The sequence below is a fragment of the Chenopodium quinoa genome, unplaced genomic scaffold (assembly GCF_001683475.1).
Source record: "Chenopodium quinoa cultivar QQ74 unplaced genomic scaffold, ASM168347v1, whole genome shotgun sequence".
NCBI lineage: Eukaryota > Viridiplantae > Streptophyta > Magnoliopsida > Caryophyllales > Amaranthaceae > Chenopodium > Chenopodium quinoa.
The window spans coordinates 4,054,382-4,077,252 of record NW_018743212.1 but is presented as its reverse complement, the minus strand read 5'-3'; the positions used below and the strand labels follow the sequence as shown (position 1 = coordinate 4,077,252).

Here is a 22,871-nt window from a genome sequence, read left to right as displayed (position 1 = left end):
ATATTTCATTAATTAAAAGTCATACGACATCTACAATAGAGATTTGACGTTAACAAATACATAAGATATTGAATCAAATAAAATTTTCCTTCATAAAAACTACGATCATCGAGTAGATCTTGCACTGTGGAACATCTACCGCTTATATCGCTGGAAAATACAGTCTTGTTGGAGAGACAATCTAACGATACTTTGCTTTCCTTCTGATTCATCTGTCTGTTTTCAAAAACTTGATAACTTTTTCACCAACGAAATGATTTCACGACAATCCATTAGATCTAATATCATGGATTCAAAACTAAGAAATTTCTCCCCCGAAAAGAGGTGATAAACCTTGTCTTTCGAAGGAGGTCGAAAAACCCTTGTCTTTTGAAGAAGATCGGAAACCCTTTCTTTCGAGGGAGAAAAGTTCCTCCCAGAAGGAGGAAGCATTATTATAAACCTAAAACAACTTTAAAGAAACAAGGATTTGGACTTTTCACCGGTTAAAACCGATGGAAGCCCTTTTAAAATTCAACAATGGAGGCTAGGGTTTTGGAGAGAGGGAGGAGGAGAGAGGAGAGAAATTAAAAAAAAAAAAAAAAAAAAGAAAAAAACATTTATTATCTAGATCAACAAGTATTTTCTCGGTATTTTGGGGTGTTATACGGTTTGGGTTTTTTTTTTTTCGAGGGAGTGTTATAATCCATCTTTCAACTTTTTTTGTGGTATTATTTTGCAATATTTCCTAAAATGATAGAAATGACTAATGATGTGAACTTATACCGTATACTTTGATCAGAAATCTAGTAATTAGTTTCAAGCTGCTTAAGGCCTTCAACTCAACTCTATTGTGTGCACCAGAAGAACAAAAAATACTTAACCTCCATTGTCATCTCTCTCAATCGATCTTTCTGCTTTTCCTAATTTTCCAAGGTCAGTTATTTTCTTATAATTATCTGCAATTAGTTCTATTATTTGATCATTCTCAGGTTGTTCTCAGACAAGTTATCTTCAAATTTGTTGTTATTTCTTTAATTGACCCTTTAACTTGATGAATCGATCATTTTGGAGGTCGATTGATGATAAATTGTGAGATTAGTTGTTAAAATTGGAGTAATTTTTGTTGACAACGTTCTCAATTTGGTATTGTTAATGGATTGAATTGATCGCAAACTAGGGTATTCAAATTCAATAATCTAGTATGATATTGTCTGCATTTTGAAGAAATATGATAACTAAAGGTATTTTTAGTTGGACTCAACGATTATGCTAGGGTTATTTGCAATTAGATTATTTGTCAACAATTGTGTGTTATCTCAATGCATGTATTTGACTGGTTATACTTGTTGCATCATCAATGGTGTCTGATAGTAAAAAAGTTCTTTCACCTATTTGATTGATTATTTGTCAACTAAAGGAAAGGTGCTTTAATTCCGGCACGGGAGCTGAGTTCGAGTTTATCTATTTGATCTCGTCAACTCGCTTGCACCTTAATCCATTGAGGGGTTATGGTTGAGACATGAATAAAAGTTGAAATCATCTGGGATTATCATTTCACCTTTGTTGTTTAGTTCCTAGGGAATTCATTCTCATTTGAATGGGGAAAAAAAAAAACCTCTCACTGCTTTATTACTCAATACTCATGATATGGAATTGTGGAGTGTATTATTAGTTTTATTACTATGAGATAGCCTTTTTTTTTAGCTATAGATATAGAGAATGGTTAAAGTTTTCTAAATGTGTGAAGTTTGTTATTTCTAATTATTTTTTTTATTGATTGTTTCCAGTTTTAGAAAACATCTTTATTTAGGTATGCATCCATGAAGCCATGAAGGAAAAGAAGACTACATCAATATTGCAGCGCATCTTTGTCAATTGTAGTGCACAGGTATTAAAGAGTAACACAAGTCTATTATAAGATTCATAACTTTGTGCCCTGTTCAATTTATGTCATAGCTTTTAAAGTTTAAACTACTTGATTAATTGATGTTAGTAGATTAACTTAGAGATGGAACTATTCTACGCGTGGGTATGAATGTATGATGGAGTTGGGTTTGCACCAGTCACGGCTACTTTTTTTTTTTCCATTCTATTTTGTGGGGAAGAGAATTTTATCTTACACCAACAAAGCATTAAGAGTACCCTATGCATATCTAGGTTTTCCCGCTGACAGTCTTTCAATAGTTTTAGCATCTATCAACACTGTTGTGTGAACTTTCCATTTTAACAAAAGTACTTTTTTATTATATGCGTTTTCTTATGTATTGTTTATAGGTGCCTCCGATATACTTTGTAAATGTTGTTAACATTTTAAGGTAGCTTTTATATTGAAGTGTTCATGATTTATATGGTCAATTATGTAACTGACATGTTTCTCAAAACCATGATGCTCACCTATCTTTGCCACCAGAGTACCAGACACAAACATCACTTCAGGAAAAATATAGTGAGGGGATATGCTAGGGCTATAGGTCTCCCTCCTCAAAAAAGATAATATTGTTGTTTTTTTCAAAATCAACCTCTGCTAGTATCATTTCCAGTTAATAATTGTCAAAGCGTTGTTCCCATCTTTCTTAGTCTATATTTCATGAATTGGACTCTCTACTTTATTTATTTGATACAGTTCACCATACCAAAATCACCGGCCATCCTTTCCCTTCTATGGGCTACTTTATACAAATCTTTCTTCCCGTCTCTATCTAGTTTGAATTTGAATTGAATTTTTTGTTTGGCTGTCAAAATTAAAGAAAGGCAACCAATCAAACCTCCTCTTCCTTTGAAGTTTTGTTTGGTGCTCTCTCTGTTCGCTGGCTACTTTACTCTTGTTCAACCAAGCTGCGACATTGGTGGAAGTTGAATCTGTAGCTTTAGGAACTGCGGAATTTAGTTTTGATCCAGTTGCCAGGTCGGCAGTGCAGTTTCTCCAAATTAACCATGGTCTTTGAAATATTAATTGTTCGACAAAAATTTTCAACCTATTTGATTGTATTTTTGAAATTGATTTGGGGATTGATGTTATGTGATTGAGCTAGAATGTGGTCTTAGGTCATTTTGAAATGTTGAATTTGGAGTAATATATGTCAAATTGTGTGATTGTGGAATTGAAAGAGGTCGAGAGTAGGGGGCAGGAGTAAGAGATGTAGGGGAGGAAAGATTGCTGTCTAAAGTGCATGATGAGCAATTGAACTGCCGCTTGTCCACTTTACATATGCTCCTGTTAAGGCATTCTTTGTTTAAAATCGTCATTTACTAAGGCATCCCCATGACTAGCTATAGGATCTCACCTTGATTATTGGAGGTAGAGAAATTAGGAGGATGGTGGCAGGTGTGGAGGGGGGGGGGGGTCCTAAATACACCTTTCCCCTAGTTGACAAATAAATTTAGAAGGCTTGAGTTCCTCTGAAGATGGCAACTTTTGTGCGGACCTTAGTGTCAGGTAGAATTAACACTAACATTAAGCTCCAAGGATTGCCATGTCACCAAAATGTGCATGTTGTGTCATGCCTATAGTGAGTCCCGCTCACTTATCTTCCTTCATAAAGAGAAAAGAAGTAATATTTGGAAGAGACTTTTTGCTGTCTATGTGGACTGTGGAATACTGGAGTATGAACATGTTGTGGCATAATGCTTTTATGGGGATTTTCTAGTGCTTATGGGCTCTTGGCTAAAAAGACTGCGGATGTTTTCTTAGGTTCTGTGCTAATTAATGATTTTCTTTGGGATATAATATTTATCTAGCATCTTGTGTGCTAAGGTAGCTGGATGTTTTAATAGTTAGTAGTGGGGGAAAATTCAAAGTTTCAATGTGATCTTAGTACAATTTGTCCTCTGTTATATTGCAATCTGTTTCTGCTGTTCACTTTTAAAATATCTCTTTATCAAAACAGGAGTTGAACTGCCATCTTTGAGGGCGCTTCTGGTTCATTAGTAAAGGGTACTGGCAGCTTCAGGCTGGGTAGAGGGGTCGGGATGGCTTACAGAGGGTGATGACTGATGGTGAATGGTGATAGTACGCTCTCTGTGAATCAAGTGGTGTTAGATGACAGAATTATGTAAAATCAAATAGCCAAGTTGCAGGAATTAAGATCTTTGAGGGACGGGAGTGAAGGGAATGCTGGCAATCAGAAGGGATTATTGATGAAGTGTAAATTTATCCCAACTACATAGTATATTTAATTTAAGAAATAAATGCTGAACCAATTATTCAGAGTAAAGAAAATTCCCTTTCCTTTCTTGAAGATCCTAAACCAAATGACACATAATATTTAGCCCTGTATTTATATCTGTCAAAATCAAGAATGTTCATTATGTTTTCTCTTAGCTCATATTGACGTTTTCTGATAGAATCTCATTTTGCATTTATCATATGGTAAAAGTATGTTGCCAGTGGCGGATCCAGAAAAAATATTTAACGGGGTCAAAATGCATTTGATAAATTTTAATGGAGTCATTTGATACAAATATAAGCAATTTATTGGGGGAAAAAATAAATAAATAAATAAATTATAACAATTTTTTTTTTCATGTTCAAGTGGGGTCAAGGGACCCCACTTGAACACCATGCATCCACCACTGCGTGTTGCTGTTTCACCTTTGTGTTTGTGTTATTCTATTTTAATCCAATTGCTTTATATCTAGGCAAAGAATTATGGAAGCTGTGTTGCAGTGAAGATTCCAGAAGTTGAACATAATATGTGCGTGAAAGAATTTTGTGCTCTGAAGAATTGTATGCAGAACGTGGTACTGTTTTCGTAAATAGTGTATTGGATGCTTTGAGCAGTGTTGAAACCTTCTTGTTCTTCTTTTTGTATTCATCTGATGTATTTGTTCTCTTGTAGCTTAAAGGCAAGCCTTAGTGTGGCAAATTGATTGATCAGTGGGGCAAATCTGGAGTTGCGACCAATAGCTTTTGTAGTTGATTTAAGAGACCACTTCAAAGGAGCTATACGTGATTGTTGTGTATACCAAAATACATACTTAGGTAATTATGTACATGACTTCACTCTATACATTAAAATTAGAAGCTCATAGATATTGTGGAAAATGTGCTGCAGCAGTAACTTGTCTTTTAGATGTCTGATGTAATTACAATCTTGCCTTTCTTTTCTTCTATTTTCTTGCTCATTCTGGTTCATTTTTTCTTTTCTTTTTGTAGGCTCTCAATTCGTTTCTTTTTCATAGTGATCCTTGGTTATCTATACACAGAAAGCCGAACAATTTTAGGGAACAAGAGAGGGCATATTAATATGAACAGCGAAGCATCAAGTTCTCAAGCCAGTATTGGCTTAAGTGGGTCAGGTGCTTTGTCACATGTTTATATTCAGTATCCCCCTTTGAAATGCAGCTTCCCAGGTTCAAAGGGCTTATTCTATGATGATGGGAATAAGTTATTGCTATCCCCAACATCTGATCAGGTAATGATACATAATGAATTAAGATGATGTCGTAAGGATTTGCATATTGCTTCATCAAATATTACCAGCAAAGTTATTTTTTTCCCATGAGTTATGTAAGGCAATTTGATATCTCTTGCTAGGTTATTTCGTGGAAAGTTGCACCTTTTGAGCCTAATGTTGAACGTACATCTGATTCCGTAAGCGAAGGTCCTGTATTATCTGTTCGCTACTCTCTAGATAATAAGATTATAGCAATTCAGCGGTCAAGCCATGAGATTCAATTTTGGAACAAGGAAAAAGGCAACTCGTATAGCCACAGGTGTAAGCCCGAGTCAGAGAAGATACTGGGGTTTTTTTGGACAGATTCCTCTGCTTGTAATTTTGTACTTGTGAAGACTAGGTATGTACATAAAAACCTGAAATGTTGTTGGTTCTGAGTGAGTATTTCAGAACCTAATGATATTTCTTCGCCAACTTTTTCATTATTAAAGTATTAATGAGAAAGGCATGCCCCATTATCTCAAGAATCTGTCTTCCTCTCCTTGTAAGATACAACATTAGACCACTATTAGATTGAACATATTTCCGCTCTGCGGAGTAAGAAAAAATGTAGAAACAAATAATTAACATTCTTTTACTGTTGAAACATAAGGAGCTTATCTCAGGCTATCTGCAGTCTTCACAACAAATCTAGGAGTTCAGAAATAGAATCTTTGGATAGCACTCCCTCTTCACCAGTATTAATAAAGTGAATAAGAAAATAAAAAATTCGTAGGATCTTGTTCGAAACAACTTGCGATTGCAGTTGTAATTTGTGATAATGTCTGCATCCTCGGAAAGGGGTTAAGTTGTAATGTTACAGTTCATAATGTGAATTTACAATAGAAAAATTTCACTTTGTCATTGTAACTCGATAGTTTTGGTGCATATCTTATAGTTTTTGCTTGATGTAATACAAAGTATTTTAAAGGTATAAACTTGTTAATTTGTGACGAAAATTGTGGATTTTAGTACCATGTGTGATGGTGTATATAAGGGATTATAATCACTATGACGTATAAAGGATGTTTGGCATGAGTTTAAACAATATCATCTCAAACAAGCTTTTTGTGGAAAGCCAAGTTGGAAAAAAGAAAAAGAAAAAAAAAATATATCCTTCTGTGAGGGACTGGTGACTCAAACAGCAACTTTTTGTTTCCAATTTCTGTCGCATAGTCAACAATGCTTTAAATGGACATGCTACTCCGTCTCACTCTGCTGTCCTCAAACTCCTTGCTGTTTATATATTGTTGTATAATTGTTATAGGACATTTTTTGCCTATTATATTCTGCTTTTCTTATACCAGAAAAGAAAATCTCTGTAATGCTTTGATCCCTTTGTTCCATTTCTGCCTATAGCACAATTAGAAGGAGTCATATATCTCATAGATTCTGCATTTGATTTGAATCTCAATTGTCATATGGATGCAAGTGGAATGGACATACGATAAGAAGACAAGCTGAGAAGTGCTTACAGAAGCTATTAATTTCATTGTAGTATAGACCTAGAAACCAGTTTCACCAAATTACACTTCTTAAGTGTAATGCATCATTATTTCTCTGGTCCTGTATGTATTCAAATCATCTAATTGCTTAACTACATTCATAATTACCAGTGTGGCATCTGCAGTATAATTTCGTAGGATTTGTGTCAGCTTAAGATCTTAGCCCTTGTACAGTCCTCAATACAGCTTGCAGACTGCAGATTCTTAATCCATTTCATGGGCTTAATGCCATATTACATTTTCTTTTGTGAAAGCTTTTCTGCATGTCTGTAATATGTTCTACTGACCATCATATAATTAAATACTACTAGGATGCAAAATTTGGTTCCTTAGAGAAGTTTCTGAGATATTGTAGCATTGGATGTAAAAAAACATTTCTGTAGATGCTAATGAAATTGTTTGAATACTTAAGCCAATAATCTCATATATTTTAAAAAAAATTCTAAGGTTTACACTTTTTATGGAAGTTGTGTTTAAACACATTTTTATTGTCTTGACAAAACGTTTTGAGTTGTAGATTCTTTGTTTCATCATTTCAAGCCTTCTATGTATGCATAATCATAACTAAATTCTAGTAATGCTCTATGACTGGTCTTTTAAATGTAACAGATTATTCAGTTGTTGTAGACTGGTCTAAATTGTTTATCTAGATTTAAGTTTTTTATATGGGGTATGTGTGATCATGATGATGTGAAAGACACTTGTAATGCAAATGAAGTATTTGTAATTTTATGTTTGTCTGAGTTTGTTGGTCAAGCTGTAAATCCTATACGGAAAGGCACATAATACTTTTCAATGATATGTATGTGGTTTGATTTACCTGTTGTCTTTAATATTGCAGTGGGCTGGACATGTTAACTTATGATTCTGAATCACAAAATATTCAACTTATCGAATCCAAGCGTGTAAATGTGAATTGGTACATCTACACACATGAAAGTCGTCTTGTTCTCCTTGCTTCAGGGATGCAATGCAAGAGTTTTACTGGATTCCAGGTAATGAATGTTCATAATATGTTTTTATTTATGGTTTGGAACTTGAGAGAATAATATCATAATCTGTGCTGGAAGGCCTCAGTGCAATATGACAGTTGATCAGGTTTTATGGTGTTTGACAATGCTTATACTTTATATAGTATAAAGGATAAAAGGAACAATACATTTAGACATGTTCCCTGATATATGGGACTAAATGTGAAAGTGTATTTGGTATTTTAGTTAACTTTTTTTGTCTATTTTTGGTTTGAGATTCCGCTCTGTCCGATAATCCCTCCATTGTTGACAAGCTTCAGCTTTGAGCAGAAAATGAGGAGAGAGAGATAGCAAGAGAGAGAGTGCTTTGTTTAACTTTGGGAAAAAAATAAAAGGGTAAAATTTTCTTTTCATAACAATTCAGTTTGTATAATCTATTTCCCTTCCAAATCTTTTCAAATTTGAAAAGATTTTATTCTTAGTCCATTAATGGACCTTCCATTCCCCTCCCTTCCATTTCCTTCACCCCCTACAATTGTTATCCAAATAATGGACAATGTCCCCCTCCCTTTCCCTTCTCTTCTTTTCCTACTCTTTCCTTGTATCCAAACAAGCTGTAGAGAGAAGATGGATAAAATAAAGATTAAAGAGGGAAAGCAAAACATTATTAAATTAAGTGGACCCAATTTGGGAATAAAAAGTTTGGACAAATATTCAGGGAGTAATACTTAGGGTTTTATATATATATATATATTATTATTATTATTATTATTATTATTATTATTATTATTATTATTATTATTATTATTATTATTATTATTATTATTATTATTATTATTATTATTATTATTATTATTATTATTATTATTATTATTATTATTATTATTATTATTATTATTATTATTATTATTATTATTATTATTATTATTATTATTATTATTATTTATTATTATTATTATTATTATTATTATTATTATATTATTATTATTATTATTATTATTATTATTATTATTATTATTATTATTATTATTATTATTATTATTATTATTATTATTATTATTATTATTATTATTATTATTTATTATTATTATTATTATTATTATTATTATTATTATTATTATTATTATCCCCCCCCCCCCACACACACACACACTCCCCCTTCTTAAGTGCTTAACTCTAAAGCCTAAAATCAAGATAGAGAATAGGGATGTGATTAAACTGATTGAGGTTTGTAAGAAGTGTGATCTAAATTTGCTATGCTAAGCTTGCACACATATATATATTTGGATGAGAAAAAAAACATACACCATGAATAGATAAAACAATGCGACCAACCAAAAAGACTTATGCAATTGTCTACCATTATAAAGTTCTTTTTTTATACTTGAAATATTTTTGTTGTTCATCTATAAGATTTCATAAAATCACGTGGTTAGGAAAAAGGGTATTGGCTTTGCAAGTTGGTGGAATTAGGAAAGAGAAACCTAGAATGGAACGCTATGGTAGTTGTGTTCTTGGTTTGGATTAGGGTTATCACAGGAAATAAGTGTTATGGCAAAACTAACTATTTTTCGTCGAGGTGTGTTTTTAAGAAAATGCAACACCTCATTTTGTTACTTAAATTATGTAAGTTAGGAATGCCTAAAATCTTTAACCACTTAACGTTAATATAATCTATATTTAAGTTAGTGGGAATGTGAAAGAATTAATGTTGGTTACATGTAATGAATTAATATTAATGTTTTTTTAAAAAAAAAAAAATTATAAAAAAAAAAAAAAAAAAAAAAAGTTAAATGGTGAGTGTGACATGTGGTGCTATTGGTTTGTGTGATGGTTAATCTATATTTAAGTTAGTTGGAATGTGAAAGAAATAATGTTGATTACATATAATGAATTAACTTTATTGGTTTTAATATAATTTTTTTATAAAAAAATAAGGAAAAAAAAAAGGTTAAATGGTGACTGGTGAGTATGACATGTGGTGCTGTTGGTTTGTGTTATTATATACTAAGTATAGATAGATATATACATTTTTGTTATGCAACAAAAGTACCTCATATTTTAGGTTGTATTTTGATAATTTGCTTCTTATAAATAACTTACTGAATAAAGGACTTTGCAAAAGAGTGGAAAGGAAATATTGGGTTATCTAGGCTTTTTTTTTAATATAACTTTTTTGAATTAATTTTTTTTTATTGGTGCTTAATTGCCATGCCAATGGCTGGATACAGTTTATATAGCATATATTATTATATTCACTTCTTTAAGAAGAGAATCAGAGATCCCTTGTGAGTTAATGCTTGTTCACCATTTTTATTTGTTTTCATAATTTGTCTGAAACATGCCCATTTCCTCTATGTAGCTCTCATCTGCTGGAATTATTCGCTTGCCAAAGTTTGAAATGCTGATGGCCAAGTCTGTGGCCAATAGTAAGCCAATCCTAGCTGCCCAAGATGTCCACATAATCACGGTGTAAGGCTTGCAGAGCTGTTACTGATTATTCTCCTTAGTCTGAATATATGTGAGCTCTCTGAAATATTTAAACCTTTACAGTTATGGAAGAATATACTGCTTACAAGTTGATAGAGTGGCCATGCTGCTCCATTGCTATAGATTTTATCGTGATGCTGTTGTACCACAGGTACTTATTCTTATTTGTTCTTTTTCTTTCCTCTAACCTCTGTTAAAATATTTATAATTTCTATTCGCCATCAAATAATGATTTTGATGCTGTTTTTTGGGTGATGGGAACATTTTCTATTGGAAGTCACATATCATAATTACGGCTGGAATACTGGAATTACAAACTTGAAATGAGAGTATCTTCTATCATGAATTAATAATCACAGATTCGCATTATCACTAACTGGCACAGTACTGGAGTTGCATATTTGAGATGAAAACATGTTATTTTACTCTACTCTGATTTTCTGCTGGTGGTAGGTCTATAATTTGTCATATGTTTCAGTCACTTCACCCACTCTAAAAGTTACTGCCTATTGTTTCTGAAAGTTCTTCACACTTTCTGTTTCGTTCATTTCAGAAAGTACTTGACTCAAACCCCTTCTACTACCTCATCCTCTTACCCAACCATATTTATTTTTTTTCATTTACTCTCTTAATTTATCAACCTTTTTCATATAAACTTACCTTTTTACACCCTCGTTTACTTCATCTACCTTTTTGTTACGCCCACTCACCACATCATTCTCTCCAATTGCCTTAATATGTGTGCATACTGTAAATGTTAAGAACTTTCCGAAACGGAGGTAGTAGAAATTTGTGTATCGCTTGATGGGTGGAATCTAGCCGACGCATTTATGCTCATGAGCCTGCTAGTGATGAAAATAATTTTCAATTACCATCTAGCCAAGTATGCTTTTGTACTAATATACTGTTATTTTCAGGGCTCTTTACCCGTTTATTCCAGCAAGGTTTCTGTGAGTGTGGTTGATAATGTATTGCTGGTTCATCAAGTGGATGCAAAGGTTGTCATACTGTATGACCTTTTTGCAGAGTCTAGGGCGCCAGTATCTGCTCCACTTCCGCTGCTTTTAAGGGATTATCCTAGAGCAAGTATGTCTTCTACCTCTAGTCCTTGTAGCAAAGGTGATGGACATTCAGAGCCGAAACCAGTTGATGAAGATGAGACAACAATTTACAGAGGTGGATGGACATTTTTTAATCCAGATCTTATATGTGATACCAGTAGCGGACTATTGTGGAAAATCCATTTGGACTTGGATGTGAGTACTACTTTAAATTTTAAAGTTGTTTAAGGGCAAAATGCTGTTGTTACATTCAATGCCTTTTTTGCAGTCTATATCTGCTAGTAGCTCAGACGTACCCTCCGTACTAGAATTTCTTCAGAGACGGAAGTTAGAAGCCAATAAGGTAGACTATATAACCTACTTCTAATCTTCTATATGGCAATTGCATTATGAAGTAAAATTTTATTCCACATTTTTGCAAAAGGTTATTCAGTCAGCATTCACTTATGCTTTATTCTTTACTTTTTCTCTGACTCAGGCTAAGCAATTATGTTTGGATTTAGCAAGGACTATAATATTGGAGCATAGGGCAGTGGGTATTGTTGCACAATCAATGGATGTTCTTATGACTTCTTATTCCCGTGCAATTAAGACGGGCAATTACTTCAAGGGGATAATAGCTGATAAAATTCTTTCTTTTGATGTCCAAACTGCCCATAACCCTAGACCTGCCACTGATGAATTCTCCAGAGGAGATTCAAGTGGAGGACCTATTAAAATGGACTCCTCTGTGATCCCTGATGAATATACTAGATCTTCAACAATTTCACATTCAGAAAGTTCTGGTACAAAGATTCAGCAATCGTCCTTAGAGTCTGAAGTTCCTGGTCCCAGTAGTGTCCCATTGGATGCTAATAATCTAGAGCAGCAAGAATCTCAGATCACCACTGCTGCCATTTCTCCTGATGAGCTATACCGCTTTGTATTTTCTTCTGTAGATGAAGAGATGACTGGGGATCCTGCTTATTTGGTTGCTATCCTTGTTGAGTTCCTTCGCAGGTATCCAAATTGATATTCTTATACTCTCATAGCTCCACTTCTTATTTTGCTTCTCCAGCGAATTTCCCTTTCCGGGTTTATGTTGATCATCCTTACTTCCTGCGGAATACTAAAGGAGAGGAAGTCAGTTCAAATCTTGGAAATGTTTTTAAAGAAAATAGTAAGGCGAAATAATTGTGTTGATGTTTCGTAGCAATACTTAACAGTAATTATGCTTACTGTGGTATTTTTAAGAAGTTCAAAACAAGTACTCCCTCTTTTCTTAAAAGTTCGACTTGCTTTTCATTTAAAGTTGTTACCCCTCTTACCCCACACTATTTACATCTTTACTCTCTCTTAGTAATCCACCTTTTTCTTACACCCACCCACCTTTTTACCCCATCTCTTTTACTTTATTTGCTTTTTTTTAACCCACCACTTTTTCCATGCATTCCTAGAAACAAGATTCTACCGTAAGCAGGTCGAACTTTCGGGAAAGGAGAGAGTAAATTAGTTGTATAATTTTTGTTTAAAGCTCCCTATTTCTTTTGACACCTTGCCTAATTTTTCATTTTCCCCCGTTGAAAAGAGTTTTTTTTTTTTTTTTTTTTTTTTTTTTTTTAAGTAAAAATTTCTAGCTTTATTTTCAATGTTTTTCCCTCTCTTTACTTTGCATGAAATTCAAAGGTTTTATTATCTTATGCCATTTCTATGTTTTTACGTTGATGGTTTAGTTTTCTGAAAATTCTAAGCAATAATGTTAAAAAAAAAAAAAATATGCAAAGAATCTTTTGAAAGAGTGGCTAAGATTTTATTCCATATTTCTGTAAGTTGTGTTTTAATTTTTGTTAACTAAAACATAACTTAGTATCAGCTTTGCTATTGGTTTGACTTTCCACAATCAATTATATATTGATGTAGGTTATTTAAACAAGCAGAAAAGCTAATGTCTAAGATAATCACTTCATTGGCTGTAGCATGTAATAGTGGGAGGGTGAATATAGCTTCTGAGAAGGCCATTGGAATAATTATTTCCTATTTTATTTTCTACTGAAATTTGCTTGTTGCTTATAGTGATGAAGAGTCAAGTAGTTTTTTTCCTGTGATGAAGTAATTTCTCGTCTACTTGGCTGATCATGCACAAGGTCGTATTAATAATAAGCTACTAACTGCTTGTCAATTCTTTCTATAAATGATAGTGCTACACTGGAAAGAATCAGAGAGTATCCAAGTTTGTATGTTCTGATGATTCAATTGCTAGCACGAGGTGGGCGATTTGGAGAACTGGGCTTGTTCGTCATTGATAAGGTTTTGATGCAAATTCAATTGTAGTTTATTTTTTTAACCTGCGAAGACTCTGTATCAATTTACTAATGAAATTACACTGCAGATTATTGAACCTTCAAAAGAAGTTGCTTATCAACTACTAGAATCTGGCCGTCAGCATCCTCCAACAAGGAAGCTTGGAATAGACATGCTTAGGCAGCTATTATTGCATCATGATTATGTACTGTCACTGCTGCAGGATGGATACTATCTTGAAGCCTTACGCTATGCGCGTAAATACAAGGTATGCTTCTCTGCTGTGCACCAATTAACAGATCTTTTTTTATTTGTCTTCTACTTTTCATAAGAATTAGCAAGATGACTACTAAAGTATCTTCCTTGCGCTCCCCTGCTTTTTCTTTCTTCTTTTGGTTGATTTGGCCTCCCTAATCATTAAATGTTCTTTTACGAGGAAAGCTAAGTAGATACTTGGTACTGTGAGTCTGTACTCCTTCACCTGACCTTTAAAATACACAATTCTATTAAGATGTACCATAAAATGCTGAAAAAGATGTATAGTCTCAAACTCTCAATGTATGGAGTTCATTTAATTTTTTTTTAACAAAACGAAATATGTGATTTTCAGGTTGTCACTGTCCAGCCATCTTTATTTCTTGAAGCAGCCTATGTCTCAAATGATTCTCAACATCTGGCCTCAGTTTTAAGATTTTTTTCAGACTTCATGCCTGGCTTCAAAAACACATCAGATCATGCTACATATGGCGAGATTCTGCGCCAGATGAATTCTCCTTGCGTAGGTGCTTAGTTGCTTATGTTCTCTTTATCAACGAGTAGCCTCAGCAACAGGACATAATGATGTTTAAGCTACAAATTGTTGATGAATGATGATGATGTATTTATGGTATACCCAAAAACAAAAAGCTGATGACTTATATAGTATGTATAAGCGACAGGTTTTGGAGGAGGAACACTGCTCGGTAAAAATAGATTGAGTTCATTATTTTTACAAATTTGTTTTTGAGCAATTGTGTGTGCACTACTTTCAGTTTAGGCATCACCGCATCAGTTATTCATTGTTACTCTCCTGATCTGGTAATTCATACTACAAAATTTCACGTGTTTACTATGATTAGGTTTCCTTAGAACTAGAACGTCTAGAAGTGACAGTGGATCATGCCTCTCCTATATAGTTGCGATGAGTATGTTGTCCACAACAACAACAAAAAAAAAAAGGGTTTTTCTACGTAGTAACCTCGTATTTTTCACTTTTCTACGCTGTGTCCTAACATATATGACTTTCTACGCTGTAATCCTAAAACACGAAAAGTGACTATATGGTGCCCTCGCCGTTAAACTGCCGATAGGGGGTTCTGTTAACTTTAATGAGAGTGTGTATATTAGTCTGTTATTAGTTTTGGGGGAGTATTTCCCTCCAAAAAACCCACTGCCCCCCTCCTTTTTTCTTCTTCCTCTTTTTATAATTACCCTGTTTCTTTTCAATTTTTCTAGGGTTTCATTGTAGGCAATTACAGTTTCAATTGAAGCAAGAAGCCATGTCTAGTTCTCGCTGCCCGTTCCCCTCAAATTCATCATGTTCCTTGCAATTCTTGAGCCCGCGATGTTTTTGCAACCCTCCAAAACTAGCAAAGTTAAAGATTTCAACAACTCGCAACCTTAGGAAAGCGTTCTTTAAATGCAACGATTGCGGCTTTTTCAAGTGGATGGATGAAGGTGATATGCAGGGTCTTGAATCATTGAGGGCTGATGAAACCGAAATTGCATCTCTGAAAGAGAAAGTAATAGAGCTGATTAGCTACATTAGGGAAGTTGTTAAAATTGGTGTTTTTATGTATGTTGTGTTACTTATAATTGTGCTGTTAAAAATTACGGGGTGAAGTGATTGTAATAGAAATATTGCTGTTACTTTTATGTGTTAATGAAATGGGTGGAAAAACCCTTTTTTTTAGTTTCATGAAATTTCATCAATTTGTTTGAGTTGTTGTTATAGTTATAATATAATGAACTCCACAATACATCAATCATAAACAGGCAACATATATAATACTAACAGCCCAATATATACATAATGTCAAAAGTTTTACATCCAACATCTAACATCAGTGTTTAACACCCAAAAAATCATCCACCATTTCCAATCATAAGTTTAACAGCCTAATACATAATTCAACCAAGTTTGTTCCCAAAAGAAACTTGAAAATATTAACAGTAGTTTAAATGTGTCCAAAAAAAAGCCGTTGTCATGCTCAAATCATCCTTGACCTGGTGGAACAGAGGGGCTCATAACATGGCAAGCCTATTCAATATCTTTTGCCTTTTATGCAAAGAAGTTGTGGTTGGGGTAGGCTGAGAGGAAGGCCCTTCAGTAGCAGGAGGCTCTCTGTTTCTGTTCCTAGATGGCAGCACAGGTTGGCTTGAGCACTCTGCATTTGACTGAGTTGAGCTGGTACTAATCATTTGGTTAATCAAGTTGAAATCCATCTCTGGCTGGTTTGCTGCCTTGTTCTCTTGCCCTTTGCTGCAATGGCGGGTGCCTTACCTTCCTGCTCCAGAATCTCCTTCTTAGTCAAACCACCCTTGCAAGTAGCAACATTATGCCCATGTTGTTTGCAATTCTTGCACTGAACAGTAGGAGACCTCTTCCCTTTTCTCTTCTCTCCTTCTTCTCTTCTCCTATTTCTGGAAGGTCTGCCAACACTTCTTTTCATTGGAGGTGGGACTAGTTTGGAAACATCCATGTCAAGTCATTGCTCAGGGGATGAAATGTGCAATATATTCCCACTATATGCCAACTTATACGTAGCCACATAGTACCATTCCCTCACAAAATCATTTGGATCTTTCCCAGAATCAAGTATGGCCCTAATTCCATGCCTACATGGAATGCCACTTACTTGCCACCTACCACAAACACATGACCAGCTGTTCAATGACACTGGGAGCATACTTCTTCCATCAAACACTTCATACACTCCCCTTCCAGAAGGATATGCATGGCATAACCTGGATTCTTTGGTCAAAGCCCTAACCCTCTCTCTAATGTTAGGACAGATGCCTTCCTCCACCCATTACTCAGCCAGTTGTTGTCTTGTAGCATGCCTAACCATAGCAATCCTCCTAATTCCTGTCATGGTATAAAAAAAATTTAGTGAAGTCAATAATCACAGCCCAACATATATATTGATGGTGTTTACAAATATGCTATACCTTCAAGTAGTGTTAGGATGGGATAACTCCTATATACCCCAATAGTATTGTTGAAACTTTCAACAAAATTGTTGGTATTCTCATCAGAAGACAGTTGGGGGTCAAATTTCCACCTTGTCCATCTATCAAGGGGCCCCACCTCCTTAAACCACTTCACAGCTCCAAGTCCAGCAGCAGACTGTACTTGAGCTTTTTTGAAACTGAAGGTAGAGTAGGCATTAGTCACCCCCCAAAACAGTTTGGGTAATCAGCTTTGAATTTTTTGCACAAATGCCTTGCACAGTATCTTCTGGGAACTTTTGGCCACACTTGATCCAAAGCAGGGTCAGCTCCCTAGCACAGATAAAGAAACATTAGTTAAACTGACTTTGATAATTAAAATACACACAACTTAGTCTTAATTTGCATAGAGATCTACAAACCTTTTGCCTATCTAATATTATAGTCCAGTCAATCCTTCCTGTGCCAATGAGAGTGTTCTTCAGGTGATGAAAGAACCAAGACCAACTTGTCTTGTTCTCTGAATCTACTACAGCTACTGCAACTGGGAAGATTTCATTATTCCCATCTAAAGACATAGCTGATAATAAAATTCCTCCATAGTTGCCTTTCAAATGGCAACCATCAACACCAACTAAGCCCCTGCATCCTAGAATTAACCCTTCAAATTGTGCTGCAAAGCTGATAAAAATTGACTTGAATTGGAGAGAGTGTTCAGGCTGCTGTAGGGCTTTCCAGGTACAAAATGCCACTATCCCTGGGTTTCTCTCCTTCAGCAAATGACAGTACACATTAAGATTGTGATATGACTCATCATGCCCTCCCTGAATGAGGTCCATTGCAATACTCTTCATTTTGTATAGGGATGAGCATGCCATTGTAATACCAAATCTCTCCCAAAGTAATTGATTAAGTGCTTTCCCTTTGATATCTGGGTTGGCTCTAATATCTTCCAACAACTTCTGAGCTGCCCACTTGCAATTACACATTGGATTATTAATCATGTTCATGTCACATGTATGCCCATGATTTATGCTTTTTATGGCCCAAGTAAACCCATCAATGAGTACAGTAACATAAATCCTCCACCTGCATCTGCTGTCAGCACATTCAGCAGTGTATCTGTCATGTTCAGCTTTCCTCACTACCAATCTGAATCCTTCTTGGATGCAATAGTCTCTAAGGGCATCCTTGAAGTGATCCCTATCAACAAACAATTGCCATGGTCTTAAGGAAATTCTCCCAAACTCTGCATCATCATACACCTTACCCTTGTTATACAACTATCGCATATAACCCCCTTCAGCACCAGCATATTTCTCATTACACCTGAATGGCTCCCAACCTCCATCAACATAATTCTGTTGCAATAACTCACCCACATTCTCCTCCACTACATCTGGATCACCATCCTCACCTCCACTCTCAATCTCAATCTCTTGCTCTTCTTTAGGTATGTACTCACCATCACTCTCAGAACTGCTATCATCATCACTATCCAGGCTATCATCATCATTAGCCTGGACCCCACTTGCACCTCTTCTCCTAAGTACCCTACCACTCCCACCTTCTGGAGTAATTTGGGATGACCATCAACCAAAACCTCACCCATGAAACCACCACCCCCACTTAGATCCCCCAATTTCTAGCTTTTTACAAATTTCAATGGTTTTTTCAATGGATTCGAAAATGGCACTGGAAAATTTCCATGGGGACGTCGATGTTGTCAATTTGCAATTGGGTGTTTAGGTTGTCGAGCACGGCAGACCTTGGCGACAGCGATGAGCTTCTTTCAAATGCACGAGTAAAATGATCCTCCTTAAATGGGGTTTCATCGCCATATTTCGAGGATTTGAGCTTGTAGGGGGTTTTGATGGAGTTTTGAAGGAAGAGTATCCTTTTGAAGAGAAGGAGGTGGAGGAGAGAGATTGGGATGAGATTATAGCGGTGGTGATGCGGCGGAGAGAGAAGGGGATGGAAAGGGTGGCGGAAGTGATGGTTATGGATGTACGGTGGTGGTGTTGTTTTTGCCAAAAAACAAATTACATGTTAAAAATGGGACTGTTTTGGGAAGATGGAGGTTAAAAGTGGGAATGTTTCCAGATTGCTTAAGGTAGGATTGTTTTGAGTAGAAATGGCAAAGGTGGGATTAATAGTTTCCATTTTTCCTTTAACGTAACTAGCAAGTTCAGTTGGCTACAATCCGGATACGGCACACCACAATAATTCGAACATTGTAAACTAATTAGAATCCATTTTGTTGCCAGTAAAACCATTGTTAAAAGCATTGGAGTGATATGGGTGCATTTTCTTTGAAATTCATTTGTCTAAACTTAGACTTAAATTATTTTGTCTAAACTTATACTTTGTATTATTTTATCAAGTGTACACTCGGTTTACAATAATATTATGGTATTTTTAATGTAAATAGGCAATAGTATAAAGGTAATATTGTTACTTTTGTTCACTTAAACTTGATTTTTACTCGACCTATGTTTTATTTTTTTTCTTTTTTGGTGTTTAGAGAGCCAAAAGGGCGAGGGTGAAAATTGATCGTAGGATCTCCTGGAACCGGGAGGGAAGCTTTAACCACCTGAGCTATCCCTCACTCTCTTTACTCGACCTACGTAATGATGGATAAACTTGCTTTGAGTTAATAATATTTGCTCCTGTTTTCTTCAAAAAAAAATTCAAAAAAAAAAAAAAAATTGTGTTTTTTACTTATAGAAAGAGAGTAATTTTATCAATAATCATAGATAATTTTTTGTTTATAATAGTTTGACTTTTATTTATATTGGGGTGATTTTTATTTATTTTGGGTTAATTTTTTATCATTTTGGGTTTACTTTAAAAATAGGTGTGTACATTTGTTGTAAAGTTGCTCTAAAATGATCAAAAGTTGATGGTTATTAATCCAGACCTTTATTAATATATCGAACTTATTAGATCTTATTGAGACTTTTTGGACCTAACTGAACTTATTATTATTATTATTATTATTATTATTATTATTATTATTATTATTATTATTATTATTATTATTATTATTATTATTATTATTATTATTACTATTATTATTACTATTATTATTACTATTATTATTATTATTATTATTATTATTATTATTATTATAATAAACACCTACAAAGTCAAACGATTTACAAGAAATTAGTGGGGAGCCGAGATACAATCTGGCTCCCCACCCCTCTAGCTATAGCGAACCCAATCCTGTTAAAGATGTGAGCAGCCGCACGAGCACCAATATCCTGAGTCCTAGCGAACGCCTGAACCCGCTTCAGCAATGCAACAACATCTTTCTCTAATTCCCCCAATGAAGAAAAGGAGAAAGGGAGAAAACCATAGCTAATAGCCCTGCAACGCGCCCCATACTTGTCTCGCTTCCGCTGAGCCGCAGCCGCCACAACACGACCAGGAACAAAGTTAGACAACCCAGATTGAGTCAATGGAGAAGACCCCGTCAAGTCAACACGTACATCTAGGCCTCTATCCCAGGAGTAAAGAAACACATCTGCTGGCCGAAGAGCCCCGTCGTTCCCTCCAGTCAACCCAACGTTGACCTCCTTCCTTGCAGAAATCCCAGAGCGGAAACAAATATCAACAAGGGTATCACGAACAACGTTGTGCCGATGTTTAATACCCACCATCCCAGCACAAGACACTGCATGATCCCCATAAATATCCCCAGCAAAAACCCTTGAGCAAGCATAACAAGGTGCCGAGACGGAGAACAAGAGAACACCCAACCGGTAGCAAAGAACACAACGGTAAGTCTTACCATTCATAATCTGACCAAGACCTGATATCGGGACCGCACGCAACCAGGAAGAAGTGTGATCCCCCTGCTGGGACTTCCATAAGGCAACCTGACGCAGAGATAAGGAGAAAGTGGATTCTGCAGAAGCAGTGACCTTCGTGAAATATATATCTGCCAATTTCTTCATGAGTTTGGGGGCAGCGATCTCACTAGGGTTACGCAAAAGGTCAGTCTCCACAGTCCTATTAAAAAGACTAAGAGCGTCGTCGAAGGCCGGACCTGGACCAACAATACCAGAATTGCGAAGAGCGAAGCCTGAAGACCAGAAGACTGCAAGCGCGACGCAAGGAAAGCATAGTGTCGAACATCACCCGCTGAATAGACACCCAAACCTCCATAAGAAAAAGGTAAGGTGGCAAGTCGCCATTGCCAATCACCAAAACCTGGTCCCGAAGCAGTTACAATGCGCTCCACAGAACCTCGAAGGGCCACATCAAAAGAAATTTGGGCCGCTTCAAAAAGACGAGGAGGACAAGTGCGCATAGAAAAGTAGAGTTTTGAAACTCCAGTACACGCACGAAGTAGTAACAACTCACATTGGGGATCCTCAAGCTTAGCAACAGCATCCATGAGCACAATGGTCTTTGACACTCTCTGCGAAACAAGCTCACCACAGAAAGAGGCATCCGCACTGACAGGACCCCCAAGCAGCTTAACACCATGAGCAGGACGAGCAATATCCGGAGGAAAGACACCGGCCAGACGGCTACGAGGGTCCTCCGAGGGCCAGAAAACTTCCGTTTTTTCAACGTTAACATGGAAACAATAGTGTAACACGTCTTCAGGTCAGAGAGCTCCGACATTCCCTCCAAATAGTCTAATATCAACCTCTTTCCTTGCTGAAATTCCATACCGATAACAAATATCAACAAGGGTATCCCGAACAACATTATGCCAATATTTAATACCCACAATACCAGCACAAGACATCGGATGATCACCAAAGATATCCCTCGCAAAAACCCTAGGTTAAAGCCTTCAAAAATCCACACCCTTAAAAAAAATAACATACATACCCTAAAAAAATACATAGAAATTAATATTGTAATACTAAAATAAGTAAGAAATAAAATGGTACTATTAATATGATATATAATATGAAGAACATAGTATGGATTACTTTTACAAAAATATTATTTAATATAATTATATTAGATATGATTAGAACTAATTTTAATTAATTAACTCATTAAACTTTATTTAACTTATTAGACCTTATTTAATTTATTAGAACTTATTAAATTTATTGAACTTTACTATAACTTATCTGAACTTATTAAACCTGAAACTCATTTTTATAAGGTAAAGAACACAAGCCCCTTAGCGGGTATAAAACCTTCTAACTTGAGGTTGAAAAGTGCTCGTTTTATTTCTTGCCTTAATCACTCATATACACAAATACACAATAAACATATACGGTGTACCTATAATAATATGCTCTTAGAAAAGATATACTCCATAGAAGTGTTTGTTTTGATTCAATGAAGGTCCATTATATTGCATAATTGCATGCTTTATATCAATCATTTTCAATCATGAAAATACCTACTGCCTCCAAAAGCAATACATGACGATGAGACAATTTAATTGCTATGCATTTACAAATAAAAAAAAATTAAAAAAAATAAATAAATAAATAAATAAATTTAACAAATAAACAATGAAATCAAATCCAGTTGCATTTCATTTTCAATATGATGTATGTGATATATAATCCCTCACCAACTCAATATATCATTTTCCAAGTTGCATGCTATAATGCTATATGAAAATATGTGGAAAGGTCAACCCACAAACCAATAATTAGATTGCAAATATATTTAATCTGTTTGTTTAGATTTTTCTCTGTCATTCATGATAGCTTAAAACTAACTTAAAGAACTATATATGCTTCACATTTGCAGCCTAACACACACATTTATATAAAATAATTACAAAAAGAAAAATTAAAGAATTGATCTTGGGGCCTCAATGAGACAATGAGTACGCAAGGGTCCCATGATATTATTAATCTAATGTTGTATTGTCTAATTTGGGAATCATTACTTGAATATGGATTAAGCCAAAGAAATTATGCTAACTACTTTTGGTGAGGAAATAAT

At 35.1% G+C, this 22,871-nt stretch overlaps 1 protein-coding gene across 2 annotated transcripts; it reads left to right on the top strand.

Annotated features, from left to right (window-relative positions):
* The first annotated feature begins 650 nt into the window (after positions 1-650).
* On the top strand, positions 651-14,734 carry LOC110734488 (uncharacterized protein C18orf8-like). Of its 2 annotated transcripts, XM_021914653.1 has the most exons (16): positions 651-915; positions 1,770-1,870; positions 3,870-4,126; positions 4,621-4,722; positions 4,821-4,963; positions 5,138-5,396; positions 5,519-5,778; positions 7,764-7,917; positions 10,256-10,365; positions 10,447-10,534; positions 11,301-11,639; positions 11,713-11,787; positions 11,923-12,443; positions 13,622-13,730; positions 13,813-13,992; positions 14,335-14,734. In XM_021914653.1, the coding sequence occupies exons 6-16, from the start codon at positions 5,229-5,231 to the stop codon at positions 14,512-14,514; spliced, it is 2,184 nt and encodes a 727-aa protein (XP_021770345.1). In that variant the 5' UTR covers positions 651-915; positions 1,770-1,870; positions 3,870-4,126; positions 4,621-4,722; positions 4,821-4,963; positions 5,138-5,228; the 3' UTR covers positions 14,515-14,734. The 2 variants fall into 2 exon arrangements, with proteins under 2 accessions (XP_021770345.1, XP_021770344.1); XM_021914652.1 differs by lacking the exon at positions 3,870-4,126.
* Positions 14,735-22,871: the final 8,137 nt, after the last annotated feature.

Excerpts from the sequence above, each read along its gene's own strand:
- LOC110734488 (XM_021914652.1), top strand. The coding sequence starts at position 5,229 with ATGAACAGCGAAGCATCAAGTTCTCAAGCCAGTATTGGCTTAAGTGGG. Across the intron at positions 5,779-7,763 it reads TTTGTACTTGTGAAGACTAG|TGGGCTGGACATGTTAACTT; the intron begins GTATGTACATAA and ends TTAATATTGCAG. Across the intron at positions 13,731-13,812 it reads GCTTGTTCGTCATTGATAAG|ATTATTGAACCTTCAAAAGA; the intron begins GTTTTGATGCAA and ends ATTACACTGCAG.